General features: G+C 34.6%; 5 protein-coding genes across 5 annotated transcripts in view; 4 read left to right on the forward strand and 1 right to left on the reverse strand.

Annotated features, from left to right (window-relative positions):
• Nucleotides 1-4,211: 4,211 nt before the first annotated feature.
• Phum_PHUM319000 (uncharacterized protein) lies at nucleotides 4,212-5,487 on the forward strand (the record flags this gene model as incomplete). Its single annotated transcript, XM_002427393.1, has 4 exons — nucleotides 4,212-4,508; nucleotides 4,797-4,919; nucleotides 5,024-5,214; nucleotides 5,301-5,487. The coding sequence occupies 4 exons, from the start codon at nucleotides 4,212-4,214 to the stop codon at nucleotides 5,485-5,487; spliced, it is 798 nt and encodes a 265-aa protein (XP_002427438.1).
• A 615-nt stretch (nucleotides 5,488-6,102) lies between these two features.
• Phum_PHUM319010 (uncharacterized protein) lies at nucleotides 6,103-6,779 on the forward strand (the record flags this gene model as incomplete). Its single annotated transcript, XM_002427394.1, has 4 exons — nucleotides 6,103-6,110; nucleotides 6,189-6,303; nucleotides 6,443-6,601; nucleotides 6,675-6,779. 4 exons carry the CDS (start codon nucleotides 6,103-6,105, stop codon nucleotides 6,777-6,779), a joined length of 387 nt encoding a protein of 128 aa, XP_002427439.1.
• A 14-nt stretch (nucleotides 6,780-6,793) lies between these two features.
• On the forward strand, nucleotides 6,794-9,181 carry Phum_PHUM319020 (uncharacterized protein; the record flags this gene model as incomplete). The annotated part of the gene is made up of 2 exons (XM_002427395.1): nucleotides 6,794-8,050; nucleotides 8,078-9,181. 2 exons carry the CDS (start codon nucleotides 6,794-6,796, stop codon nucleotides 9,179-9,181), a joined length of 2,361 nt encoding a protein of 786 aa, XP_002427440.1.
• An 881-nt stretch (nucleotides 9,182-10,062) lies between these two features.
• On the forward strand, nucleotides 10,063-11,737 carry Phum_PHUM319030 (zinc finger protein, putative; the record flags this gene model as incomplete). The annotated part of the gene is made up of 7 exons (XM_002427396.1): nucleotides 10,063-10,148; nucleotides 10,380-10,536; nucleotides 10,625-10,845; nucleotides 11,027-11,120; nucleotides 11,207-11,331; nucleotides 11,413-11,533; nucleotides 11,615-11,737. The coding sequence occupies 7 exons, from the start codon at nucleotides 10,063-10,065 to the stop codon at nucleotides 11,735-11,737; spliced, it is 927 nt and encodes a 308-aa protein (XP_002427441.1).
• A 1,945-nt stretch (nucleotides 11,738-13,682) lies between these two features.
• Phum_PHUM319040 (carbonic anhydrase 6 precursor, putative) overlaps nucleotides 13,683-14,566 on the reverse strand; it is a gene marked incomplete at both ends in the record, with an annotated part of 3,284 nt that continues 2,400 nt past the window's right edge. The window contains 4 exons of the mRNA XM_002427397.1: nucleotides 13,683-13,727; nucleotides 13,844-13,983; nucleotides 14,082-14,343; nucleotides 14,473-14,553. Of these exons, the coding sequence (XP_002427442.1) occupies nucleotides 13,683-13,727; nucleotides 13,844-13,983; nucleotides 14,082-14,343; nucleotides 14,473-14,553 (528 nt within the window). The remainder of the gene's footprint in view (nucleotides 13,728-13,843; nucleotides 13,984-14,081; nucleotides 14,344-14,472; nucleotides 14,554-14,566) is intronic.

Raw genomic sequence — 14,566 nt, forward strand, 5'->3', positions numbered from 1 at the left:
TGTCTTAGGCCCGCCGCGATCCCGCTCGCGATAGAAGACGAGTCTCTCCATCGCGAGGAGATCAAGCGGGGGAGTGCCCGACGGAAGACAAGCCACTTCCGCTGCGACGTCTCTGTACGCCATCGCCACCTTGTTCAGAGACGCCCTTTGAAAATGGATTGCCTTCTCGCGAAGAGGCCGAGCAGCCGAAACTGACTCGGCCCAGATCGGAGCTCCGTACAGGGCCACGAAGTGAACGACCATCGCGTACAATCGCCTGACCTGGCCCTGCGGTCCGCGCAGGTTCGGCATCGCAGAAGTCCTAACGTCGCGCTGATGGCTCGGATCCTCGGTCCGAGGTGCGCCAGATGTTCGCCGAATCAGAGACCGGAGTCGAGAACCAAAACCATGTATTTCAGAGTGCCCCCCTATCCAATTCTCAAGTCGTCTACGCTTATCGAAATGTCGCGAGGTTGCAGGTTTCGCGGACGATGAAACCCGAACGCTTCCGTTTTCGGCAGAGACACCCGGAGTCCGATGCCCCGGATGGCCTCCACCGTCGCGTGAAGTCCCGTTTCGGCGCGTTCGCGAACCTCCGCCCACCCGCGACCGGTCGCAAGGAGCAAAGTGTCGTCTGCGTAACAAGTCAACGATACGCCTTCGGGAAGAACGGTCCGGGTGAGGACGCGGTCGTAGGCGATGTTCCACAGGAGTCGTCCTAAAACCGATCCCTGAGGCACACCGCAGAAGACGTCCGCCTTCCCGTCGTTCCGTCCGGTTTCTCGTACGCGATCTTCCTCTTCGAGAGGAATGAACCGATGATCGACGCCAGGTAGTCTGATACGGACTTCGACGTAAGCCCGTCCCTTATCGCGGACCGCGGTTAGGTACCTAATTGAACGCGGTTCTGATGTTGACCGAGACGGCGATAGCGACGCCGCCCCGCCGAAGAGTGTCCCGTATTCCGGCGCACACGCGGTCGAGTGCGTCGGTCGTCGAAAGGCCCGCTCGGAAGCCGTATTGATTCGGAAAGAGGTTGTTCCTCCCTCTCCCTGATCGTAAGTGTTCGTCTATCCGGGACGCGATCACGCGCTCGAATAACTTACCCTCTACGTCGAGAAGGCAAATCGGCCGGTACCCCCTCGGCGTCGTCGGATCCCTACTCGGTTTGTGAAGGAGAACTAAGTTCGCTTCTTTCCACGGAGTCGGAAATGTCGCCCCTCGGAAGCACGCAGTGTAGAGCGCCGGACTCGCCGAGGATGCGGTAATGCACGCCGTTCGGGCCCGGAGCCGAGCGCCTTTTCGAGGCCGCGTCGAGGAGAAAGCGAACCTCCCCCTCCGCCACTTCGGTGTCGCGGTCGCGGTTCATGTCGTGTGAGAGATCCGCCGGGGGAAACGCGAACGGTTCGACGCGAGGGAAGAGCTTTGCGATCACTTCTGCGAGAAACTCCTCCGTCATGCCGGCCGTTGGAACGGGAGACCCCACGGACCCGAATCCGCTTCGTTCAAGAGTTCCTTCCAACACGCTCCTTGGAACTCCATATCGCTCGGCGGACCCGAACCCGCGAAGCCCTCCACTCCGCCTTTAAACGCGCGAGTTCGTTGTCACTCACGATGTCCTCGTTACGTCCTCCCCGTTTGATCAAAAGTCTTTTTCTGCCGACGAACTGGCGATGTGCGAGTGCACGGACCTCCTTTTTTTTTTTTTTTTTTTTTTTGATATCTCAGGAGAAATGCAGAACACGCACTTACCCCTCCGAAGAGAGAGTGTGGGGCTCGGTATGGATTCGAAGAAAGGGAACCATACTCACTAAAACTCCTGAGCGCGTCGCAATAGCGTGGCTTATGTGAAGAGGGGGAGGACGGTCGTTGGAGTTGTACCGACATTTCAGTCAGTCCCCTCTCCGGGAAGCCAGAACGTTAACCGTTCCACACGTTTACATTGGTGGGAGATTTGTCCTAGTCTCCGTTCCGCCGTCACCTCGAAGACGAGAACGCATTTCCCAGGACGTTCGGCAAGCCCCTTTCGGGATTGCCCTCCGGCCCTTTTCACGTTGGGGAAAGGGATGGGAAACTCGCCTGTTTCCTGAGAATGCGATCGGGTGGGGGGTATAGACCTACCGTCGTCTCCTGAAAAAGGCAAAGCTAAAAGTTAAGTGTTAGTTGATCGCATCCTCTAATATTAAGGGTACCTGGATAATGGGAAAAGACAGACGAGGGATCGACCGGGATCGCCGAACCCCCAAGAAATGTTTGGAAATAAGTGAATGAGTACTTGTCGACGACGACTTCGCGATCGCCGCCGCAGCACCCAGCCGTCCGAAGAATCTTCGTCGCCATCGTTTCCTCTTCGAATCTTCTTCTTTCGGTGTCGCTCTGAGTGAGACGGAACGATCTGCCACATCGCTCGCGCCTCGGTTGCGGGAAGCTGCGGGTTTCCGGAAGGGACGACATCGAACGGGTTCGCTACTCCCGCCCGATCCCGTCGTCGTCTATCCTCCACGCGTTCCCATTTGTTCGCTGGTGGGAAATCGAAGACACGCACCTGTAAATAGATGATTAATTCCCCGTCCCCTGGCGACCGTCGAACTTAGCGCAGGTCTGCGAGCATCCGCTGCGCTTTGACTCCTGGAAGCTGGATCACAGGAGTCTGCCGCGACCCCCGGCCGTCGAAGAACGGACCCCAACTGGTCCGAGAGACCGGGGCGAATCTCCCCCCGACGTAATCGAGAAGGAGACCCGGATCCCGACCCCTTCGCGCTAACGGGAAAACGGTCGCGACCTGCCACGTTGCTCCCGCTTCCTCCGCAGAGAAACGAGTTTCTGGAGACGGAGAGATCCGACGGGTTCGCTACTCCCGCCGAAGTCCCCGTAGTCCGTCCGCTTCGCGTCCCTGCCACCTTAGAGATGATCAAAGATCACCTACCTTTGCTTTTAAGCCGCGAAAATTTCCTGTCTTTTTCTCTTAGTAATTTTCGGACTTCTCGTGCGTTGTGAGTGTAAGATGTTAGCATCCAGAGAGACGGGTCGATTCGTGTAGGGGGGAAGGCCGATCTTCCCGCATTCTTTCCGCATCGCATCTTAACTTTTTTTTTTCGCTGATGATGATCCGGAGATGCCAATACCTGAAAAGATAAGAATTACCCCGACCCTCGGCGTTCCCCCGATTTAGTACAGGTCTTAGGACATCCAGTGCACTTTGCCTCCAGTAGGCTGGATCACAGGAATCAGCCGCGGCTCCCGGCCGTCGGGAAAAACGCACTATCAGCCCACGCACCGAAGGCGGGACGGATCTCCCCCCGACGGAATCAAGTAAGAGAACCGGAGCCCGACGCGGAGTACCGGGACGAATCCTTTCCTCCCTCGTGCCTCGGGTTACGGTCGCGACCTGCCACGTCGCTCCCGCCTCCTTCACAGCGACGAGATGAACTTCGGGGAGACGGGCAATAAACCGCAGAGTCCGGGCTTCTCCGAGGCACCCCCGCAATTCCTTCGAATCTCGCCCCTGCCACCTCATCGATGAATTCTTCTTCTCCTCTTTTGAGTTTCGAAAATCCACCGTCGCAGCATCCGACGTCGACGCCCGCCGGAGCCGTTGCCGTCGTCATCTCGAGCTTCTTTACGCTGTGGGGAGCGATTCGTTCGCGATGCGGTCCCTCGCTTACGAATCGCTTGCTGAAATCGTAAGTTTCCAAAGACGAGTCGATCTGTGGGGGGCCTTGAATCACCCCTCGTTCTTTCCGCTCGCGATCCCCTGTTCCCGAAGATCGAACGATGAATCCAGACATCCGGTCGTATCTCTGAACAGAATGAACAGATGCCGGGGTCCACGTCGTCTACCCCGAGATTGGTAGGGAACAGGTCTGTTTAAGAATAAACATCCGCTGCACCCGGCCTCCAAGTAGCTGGATTACAGGAGCACGCCACGACTCCCAGCCCCTCCCAAGTGCATGAACCTCCTGTCGCAACCGAGTTTGGAATGTGGTGTTACCATTTTTTGACTATTTCATATTCACGACACATATTCCAGCGAGAGATATTTTATTATTATTATTATTATTACTAAGTAGAAAATTAATAAAAATATCGAAAAAAATTAAAAAAGAAATATTAATAAATTTTCACTTGCATAATAAATAAATTTAAACACTTTGGCATAACAATTGATTTTCAAAATGGTTTATCAATTTCAATATGTCTAAATTGTAAATATTATTATTTTCATTTAGAAAATGCCGTTAAATCAAATTTTTAGTTACATTGGTGTTGGTATAAAAGGAGAAGGTGGTGGTGGAGGAGGGGGAGGAGGAGATTCATCACAAAACATATTAAAATCTCAACAAAATTCACCTGAATTTTACGACATACTTCATTCCCTCAAATGCGGCGAAACATTAATAAGCATATTTCCATCCGTTATTTATTTCGTCGGAATAGCATTATTAATACATCACATAATAACAATAAATATCAGGCCTCAATTGTACAGAAGAGTAGGTAGAGAATTGTTGCTTCAAATACCTTGGCAGGTACGTGTTAATTGATATCAAATCGATCCTTTTTTTTCTCTAAATTTCTCACCTTTCTCAAACCTTTTCTCACCTTTTTGACACTTATCCATATAATTTTTTTTTTTTTAAAGGAAATATTAATACTTATGCTTGTTTATCAGTGCATAAGAATATGGCTGTCGACATTGGTGTTATTAAATGGTTTATTTAAATATTATCAAAAACAGGCAAGTTATCCCTATTATTATTATTTTGTATATTTTACCGGTTATTATTATTATTATTATTGATTATTTGATTATTCAGTTATCGTTGATTTGCCCTTGGGGTATGGGCATTGCTGAAGGTTCAAATTTAAATTTGGATACGATACCCATGATATCAAAAGGTTTTCGTGATTTTATTAAAATTCCATTTGTATTTTTTTATGTAAGATTTTATTAGTGAAATATTTATCATTCATACATACATTAATAATACAATTTTATGGATGTTTGTTTGTTGTTTTTTTTTCCCCTTTCTTTTTCTAATAGGTTGTGACTGGTATAGCTCCTTTTAACAAATACGTTAACGTGTCTGATATAAAAAATTTACATCCGATTGCACAAGTTTTACTATTGCCAAGAGTACTTAAATTATTCATTTGTACTTTAATGTCGATAATTCCATTTATTGCATTGATTAAACTCAAAGAGAGACGACCTGTGCCGCAATTTATGCTTTGGTAATTATAAAATTTTCATCCGTTAAAGAATTTGATTGAAAAGGATCATTAAAAATTACTGAAAACAAAACCTTTTTTTTCCCTAGGATGGGACATGTCAGAAGAGATCGTTCGGAATTAGGTGTGAGTGTTTATTATTTGGAAAGGCCAGTTACGGAAGTTACAATGAATTCTCCTGGAAATGAAATAAGAAGATCAAATTCTTGTAATAATGTCAGAATATTAAAACTTAAACCACGACGAAACCGGTCGAGAAAATCCGTTTCCGTTTAAATTACGTCACATTGATTATTATTATCATCCATTTGAAAAAATGTTTTTGTAACCGTTTATTTTGAAAATTTTTTTTTTTGTAATTTGTTTTTCGTTTTTTTTTTGATCTTTGTTTTATAAAAATTTACATCGTTTTTTTTTTCACTTATATTTTGTAATTAATTGTAATCAAAAATCTAAAATATAAATCTTATGAATGCCTTAAATGGGCAGGAATATAATTTTACGTTTATTTATTTTTAAACCATACGTGATTTGATTCCTTTTACATAAATTATCCTTTTTTAAATAATAAAATGAATATTTCTTACCATTTATTGTCACTTTTTTCCTTAAATTGCTAATCTCAACATTTTATAAATAAAAAATTGACCCAGTTTTTAATTAGAAATTATCGACGTCTATGGTTGTCATTATTTGTGTGACATCTATGGAGTCACTTTATTTATGTTATGACAGATGAAACTGTTTATATTTCTTATGTTTTAAATAATTTTTCTATTTTTTGCGTGTGTTTAATTAAATGTTAAGAGTTATTAAATTATAAAATGAATTTATTTATTAATTATATGTTTTAAGTCTGGCGATAAATTATAATATTTGGGTTCGAGAGACATGGAAGTGTAAGTCATATAAATAATTTCGCGTGGTTAATGATTTTAATAATAATAAAGAAATTATTTATTTATTAATTATTTTAGGGTTAATCCCAACGCTTTGCAATTAAGTAATTTCGAAGTTTTTAATTTACTCAGACAAATAAAGGGTCAACATAAAAAGAATAGTCAAAGTCAGCTGGCTACTATAACCTATGAGGTACGAATTGTAATTTATATAAAATTTATTTTTAAATCATGAATTAATTTGATCATGAATTCCAGCGCAAAATAAATTTTTTATTTATTATTTAATTAATTTAAATTTAAAATGTTGAAATTTTATTGTCTACTAATAGACTACAAAATATTTGGAAGACAAACCTTGTGCATCTCAATCTGAGGAAAGTGTTCAACAATACCTGAAAGCATTTCTAGAACATCAAATTCCATTGTCTAAAGCAGAAAAGCTTATGTTTGTTAACAATCCACCAACCACACCTTTAGAAATTCAGTTGGTAAGAATTTTATTTTATTTTGTTTTAAATTCTAAAAGAGGTTCCAATATTTATTGAGTTTAATTAATAATAGGTTGTAGAAGAGAGTGAAGAAAGATTAACTGACAATCAGGTAGAGAGCCTTGTACAAATCACATGCGAAGTATTTGGTGAAAAACCTCAAGAAAATTCTAATTAATGTAAATAAATAAAATGAATAGAAGCAGTATTAGACAAAAAAGATCTATAGGAAAAAATTCTCCTTTATCAAAAAGGCCAAAATTAGATTTTAGTTTAAAAAATCAGGAAGTCGCCCATGACAGCCATGAATTTTCAACAACACCCAGTAGCTCCTTTGATAAATATGTCAAACACAATACACCGAATAAGTCGCTGGAAAATAGGTCAAATGGCAACACTTCCAATGAGCCCGATTGGGATGATGAGTTTTGTGGGGAAATCTTTGAGAAAGTCTGTTTGGTTGCAGATCTTTCTCAGGCCATGGCAAACTGTCAACCTGCTCCTGAAAAATTAGAACAAACCAAAGTGAATTTATCGAATAAAAGTAAAAGATCACCTGCTTCGAAAAGAATAAATTTAAAATCTGATGAAGAAGAAGAATTAGAAAAATTAAAATTAGAATTTTTGCAACTTCAAGAAAAATACAAAACAAAAGAGGGTGAGGTTCACATTCTCAGGTCACAACTTAAACAAAATGAAGAAATAAAACAAGCTGCTGCTGTTAACAGCATCAAAGCCATGGAAGAAATTCAAAAAAAGTACAATGAAAAAATTACCTTAACGGAACGTGAATTAGAAACGTTCAAAACGAAATTACAATTTAAGGATATGGAATTTAAAACATTGAGCGACAGGTTTAGACAGTTGGAATACACCATGACCAAAAGTAAATCCAACGATATCAATGCATCTCAGTGTGAAACAATGAAATCTTGTAATACATTTTCACAAATGTTGAATCAAAATATGGAACTCGCACAAGACAACAAAATTGATGATTATTATCCATCCCTCAAGTCTGATATAAATTTTTTAGATTTAGAATATAAAATTTTTTCACCGCACGAAGGAAAACATTTGGAAGAGTGTCTATGCCCGGAAATATTTCAATTTATCGAAGAGCCGAGCGTTTCCCATTTTTACACATTCAAAAGTGAAATTAATTATTACAGATCAAAGTTGGAATTTGGTAAAAGAGAAAAATATAAATCGTTTGATTTACCCAAACAAAAAACATTCCTCAAAGATCTATACGATTCTATAAGCAGTCTTTTTATTTACGAAAGTTTCAACGATAAAAAAGCCAAACGAACGATTCATGAAATATTAAATCACATAGAAAAAATTTTAGAACACGTCAAAGAAGTTGTTTTGTTTTTAAAAAGTGTACACGTTGAAAATTACGAGTATTTAGACGAATACCTATTAGAAAATGAAAGAGAAGTTAAAGTATTGAAAATAAAAGAATTATTACAGGGTAAAAAGCTCTCTGCGGAAGAATGCGGAATCGAAGGAAGGCGTACTTTGGCATTGGTGTATGCTTTAATGATAACATCACAAGTTGCCGTTGATCACGTTAAAAACAAGCCAAATTTCATAACAATTTTAAAAACTTTGGCAGCCACGATAGGAACATTGAGGAGGCCTTTGAGTTATACGGGTGTTCTAGTAGGGATATCATACATACTACAAAGGCTACTCCTGGAAGACAATCTTACGGAATCCACGTTGAAATCGATCAACGAAATCGTTGAAGAATTGATATTTTCACGGCCCAAATTGGACGTTTTAATTGAAATCGTCAACGTTTTATCGTGTGGAAAAAATCATTTGAATTTCATGATGAATCTGTGTCGGAAAGCCACGTTGGACTCGTGTTCGCTTTACATGGATTCATCTCTCAGACAAGCCATGTTTTTCACAAAAAACGCATGCCCCTTGAAACTTTTATGCATGCAAATCATGGGACTCGCTTGCCTTCCCTCGAGCAATAAAATAATATGGGAAACGACGAATTCGATAATCAAATGGTTGAATAATTCCATGAGAAATCCAAAATGCAAAAACATAAAATGGCTACCTGTCAATTCGCTCGCGAACGAGGATAAATGTTTCGACGTGACCGAATGTCTCGTCAATTTGTTAACATTTTGTTTGAAATATTATTTATCGAAATTTTCGTACTATGATTTTTCCGAGAACGCAGAGGTTTATTGTAAATTAACATCGAGGGGGGAATCATCATCGCTGGATGAGGAAAAGGAAAAATTGATAAACGTCATCGGTCACGGAGCCATTTTATTTAAAAGAATAATAAAAACGAGTCAGAAACAATTGCACGATAATTTACACTCGATAAGGTTTTTGTCACTGTTGAAATCTTTAATGCTTGAAAAATCCGAGGCGCCGGAAAAACGTTATTTAAATGCCACACAAATACAAGCGATAAATTGGCTAACGGATTTACTAGAGGGTGATGCCAACAATCAAAATTATTGTCTCAAACAAACCACATCGACCATACCTGAAATTGAAATATTGAGTGCCTTGAAAGTAGACGACGATTCAAAAATATACTGATTTGATTGAAATTCGAGATTTTCTTTTCTTGTTCAAACTAAAAAAAAAAAAAAATACATTTTTCAATTTTTTAAAATAAGACGGTAATATTAATCTATTGTTTAAATTTGAAATTATTATTGATTATTATTATTATTATTATTATATTTTGTATTTGTTGAATTATCGTTAGAATTTTGAATACCTTATAAAAAAAACAAGCGGGTTTTGGGCAAAACACACAATATGACGATTGATTTTTAATAATTTCAAAAAAAAAAAATAAATAAATAATTTTACTTCCGTGATTTGAATTTAACGGAAATTTTTTAAACAATTGATTCGTTACTTTGTAAAAAAAAAAATCGTTTTTTTCTTTAATTCAATATCAAAATTTTGTTGCTTTTCTTCGTGATTTTCGTTTAGTTATAATTTTAAGTATATTTTTAAACGATTTCATTATTTTCATCAAGCTATATCCGAAAATAAGGAAAATTTTTTTCCAATTTATGTTCTTCCTGCCATCTTGTAAGTTTTACTTTGTCACATTTCAAAAGTTATAACGAATGCGTAAATGTCGCCAACTTATGAAAAAATTAAAATAAAATGAAAATAAACAATTTATTCGGACAACTGCTTTTTCTTATTAAATGATCATTAAAAAATCGATAAATATCAATATATATATGCGAAAAATATAAAATAAAATACTTTCATTACCGTTGCTTTTTTTTAAAAACTTAATTGTTGAAAATTATTATAATTAAGTGAAAATTGTATTAGTTTTAATTGTGTCGCCCAAGTATAAAAGTTTTGCAAATAATAAATAAACAATCAATATCATCCGCAATAATGACAGCTCTCATATTTTACGTACATTATATTTTTATTTGAAAATTAGCATGGCAGAGGTAGAAAAAAACTCTCATAAATGCGTTTTGTGTAATAGTAAATTAGAATCTAAGGAAGCTTTACAGTTACATTTCAGGTAACAAAATTAAAAAATAAATTTAAAACAATTATAAAAAAAATTTACTTATTATTTACCCATCAAAGATTTATTCCTTTTTTTTTCTCCTGTCTATTTATTTAATGATAATCAGAAAAAATAATTTTCTAGTTAAATAACATAAAAATTATTTTAAAGTTATGAAAAAATTTTTCATAGTTTTTTTTTTTTTTTTTTTTTTTTTGTAACTTTTTAAACTTTATTTAAAAGAAAACATGCTAATGGAGAAATAGATAGTAATGTACAGAGCAAAAGTAAAATAACTTCGAGAAAATCTACAAAAAAGGATATTACTGAAGTAAAAAAAGAAAAGACCAAAGCGATAGCTTGCGATGTTTGTGGACAAGAATTTACTAATAACACTAACGTATGTGTCAATTAAACTTTTTTAAATTTTCTAATGGTATTCATATTATTACATAAATGATTCTCGATTTTAAAATTTTAATTAACAGGCAATACAACACAAGTTTAAAAAACATCCTGATGCTTCTGTCAAATATGTTTGTTCATATTGTGGTATGCAATTTACAATTAAAGCAATATTCGAAAATCATATTAAGAGATCTCACATAACGGATATCAGACAAAAAAAATCATTATACTGCGAGGAATGCGGTGCAGAATTTTATTTTCAGGAAGCCAAAGAATATCACTATAAATCTACCCATAAAAGGTGACTTTTTAGAGAAAATTTTTTTTTTTTTTTAATGTAAATTATTAATAAAATTAGTTTTTATTATTATTGATTTTCTTATGTAAAAAATTATTTTTAGACTTAAAACGTTGTTTCAACCTGTTCCGACTCCACCTCCGAGTAAAAAAGTTAAAATAAATAATGCTGGTGAAATTCAAAGTGTGTACTATTGTCATTTGTGTGGATGTGAATATATGATCAAATTTAATCTTCAAAAACATTTAGAAAAAGCACACAATGAAGATGAAAGAAGTGTAAGTTTCAATTTAAAACATTGAGTAATTATTTTACATTGATAAAAATTCAAGTTGAAAAACATTTTCTTTTATGTTTGCAACAGATATTACCTAGTGATTTAATTCGCTGCACCACTTGTGATGCTTTATTTTACAATCAAAAAGCATATGAAATACATAATATTACACATAAACCTGATGATTTATATGTTACCAGCGAGCAACAAAGGTATTATTATCATATCTTTCAAAATATTGTTTAAAAATTTCTTCATGATTCACATTTTTTTTTTTTTTTTTTTTTATTCAGATTACAAACTGTTTCAAGAGTAGATCAAGATTTTGATATTAGAAGGGTTTTGCCTTTTGCTCAAAAATACCTTCCTACATTCAAGCAAAAACCAAAAATTAATATAAAAACCGAAAGTGAGGTAATAATAACAATTTTTACCATAATTTTTTATAATCATTGAATCAAATTTTTTACACTAAGAATAATTTTCAACCCTCAGAATCAGGTAAAAGTTAAAGAAGAAGAATTATCACCCCCATCGACTCCTGAATCTACAGATAGCGATTCTGAAGGTGATGATGTTCCTCTGTCAAAATTAAAAAAGAAAACCTTATTTAAATAAGCCGGCCGTTATTTTAAATATAATTTCAGCATTTGTATAAACAATTAGTCAATTTATATTAATAATTAGTATTTATATTTGTGATACATTTTTTAAAATAGTTTTGTAGGTTTAGCCGATATTAAAAGAAAAAAGCAAAAATTGTATTAAAATATCTTGCCTTATGTAGTAATATATATATATAGTAATTATTTGACAAATAATTTCATTTAGTTTTATAATTTGGAATAGTAGTTTAAAAAAAACATTTTACCTTTTTTTTTTTTAAAAGTTACTAAAATAAAATTTAGAACAAATATAAGTTAAAGAAAACTGTATTGTTCTCTAATAAGAAAATAACAATATGGCGGTTTTAAAAAAGAAAGTTATGACTGATAAATTGATTTCATTTTAATTTCGATTCTTTAATAACATTGTTGGCATCTCAGAAAATGTCACTTTTTATTTTCTTCGATTGAAATTATATTTTAAACTCTTACACAGTGAATTCTAATATTTATAAAATTTGTCCGATTCAATTTTGTAATTACTTTTGATAATTTAGCTTTATTAAAATATCATTCACTTAATGCATGAAAAAATTTAATGGCTGAAACTCTTTTTATATTTTATTATTTGAAAATGATACTAAAAGTTACTAATTTTTAAATAAAATAAAACATGATTCGATAACATAACTAAAATAATAAATAAATATCATGTAAAAATAAAAAGAAAGAAAATTTTTTTTTTTTTTTTTAATCGAGTAAATATTATATAAACATTACTTATTTTGAATAAATTTTCAATTGAATAAATAAATTGTTATTCAATATTTTGTATTTTTTATAGATGTTACTTATCTCAATTAAAAAAATTTCTTGTAAAATAACAATTTACCTAAATAAATATAATTAAAATGAAAATTAAAATTTGATGTGTGATTTTGTCTTTTTTTTTTTTCACTGTGCAATTTACTATTCTTATATAAGAATTTTTTAACGGTCGATAATTTTCATGTACATAATTTGTGACTCCATTAAAATTTACTATTATTATAATGAGCTCAAATATTTTTATTATTAATTACCTAATTAAAAACAAAATATAAATTGAGATTAAAAGTTTAAATTAAAAGTTTTTCAATAAAAAAAAAAAAAAAAAAATCAATTAATGTAATTCAATATTCCTAATTGTTATAAATGGTTGAAGTAATTAATTTTTATAAATATGAATTAAAAAACACCTGCTGCTTCGACACCTAATAATAATATGAATTTGTAAATGAATATATATTTATATAAAATATAATTGATATATAAATACATATATAGTATTACAAATTATGATTGTTTTCGTGCAAAGACCTCAGACTTTTTTTTTCATGTAAATGTATTTTAAATGTACACAATATTAAAATAATTTGATAAATAAATAATTGTCTTTCTTTTCTTTTTACTCAATCATATAATAAAATCCCAAATTCTTTCCAAAGTATTCGATAAAATAAGAAAAATTAAATATATGTTTCTCACGATAATATTCAACAGAAAAATACACAACAAATTCCCCATGTTGGATTTTACATAAGAAAATTTTAATTCCGTTAAGAATTTCACCATTGAACTGAACGAATAAGTTTACGAATAAAAGTTTTAAAATAACCAGAATAAAAAAAAAAAAAATCGTTTATGGTAAGTTTAATCAAAATCAATAAGGTACTGAAATATTATTATGAAAAATAATTTATTAATTGAAAAAAAAATTTTAAAACAATTAATAAACTACTTGCAAAAGCAATAAAATAAAATAAATTTTTTTTTTTTTTTACAATACAAAATAAATTTCGATAAATCCAGTTTTTTTTTTTTTTTTCTTAGTTTGAATATCTGACTTTTTGCATTACCACTCAATTTTAAATCTCCCATAATAATAATAATTTCCATAAATTTCATTATTATTTTGGTTATCTTTTTAAATCGCCAAGATCTTCTATAAAATCTACATCAATCTAAAGTAAAAAAAAAAAAATTTTTTTTTGTAATGAATGAATTTAGAATGACGAAGGTGGATAAATAAATTTTGCGACTAAATAAACGCTTCAACTTTCAAAATTATTTAATTTACCTCTGGCCATTTTTCTGGGATAACATCGAATAAATCATCTTTAACATCTCCCTGAATAACTATTTCATCATCACCAGTCACGGAGGATCCACAAGCAAATTTTGTACCAAAAAATTTCGATGCAACTTTAAGATCAATATCTATTAAAGTAATTAAAACAATATGAAACATTTACCGAATCAACTTTCGCCTATAAATCTAAATGAACTAATTTAATAATAATTTTGAGAATACTTACCAAATGTACTTAGACCTACGACAACTGTAACAGATTTTTTCTTTCCCCTTGGAGCTCTTGACACGCAGATTTTTTTATTGACTTCTTCTTTTTTCTTAGGTTTAACAATACCCTTACCCCCTCTTTTCTGTCTTTTTTTCTCTTCTTCTCCTCCTCCTTCTTCTTCTTTATCTCCAACTTTGACTACTTTTTCAAATTCGTTTGGCAAATTTTTCTCTAACCACTGTTTACATTTTTCATACTCTGGATAATACTCGCAGTACTGAAACAATCAACAAAGTTTTTTTTAAATATTTTTTATTACTTTAAGTTAAACTATCGTTGAGAAAAAGAAACAAAAATATTTTTCGAGCAGCAGCATGATGCTTGCTTTTTTTCACGATTATTTTACCTCAATAGGTAATGTGCAATTTCCGCAATAGACAACATTAACAGGATACACAACTCCGGGTAAAGGTCCTAATGGAAATCCCTGTGAAACTTCT

The sequence above is a fragment of the Pediculus humanus genome, genomic scaffold (genome assembly GCF_000006295.1).
Source record: "Pediculus humanus corporis 1103172107729 genomic scaffold, whole genome shotgun sequence".
Taxonomy (NCBI): domain Eukaryota; kingdom Metazoa; phylum Arthropoda; class Insecta; order Psocodea; family Pediculidae; genus Pediculus; species Pediculus humanus.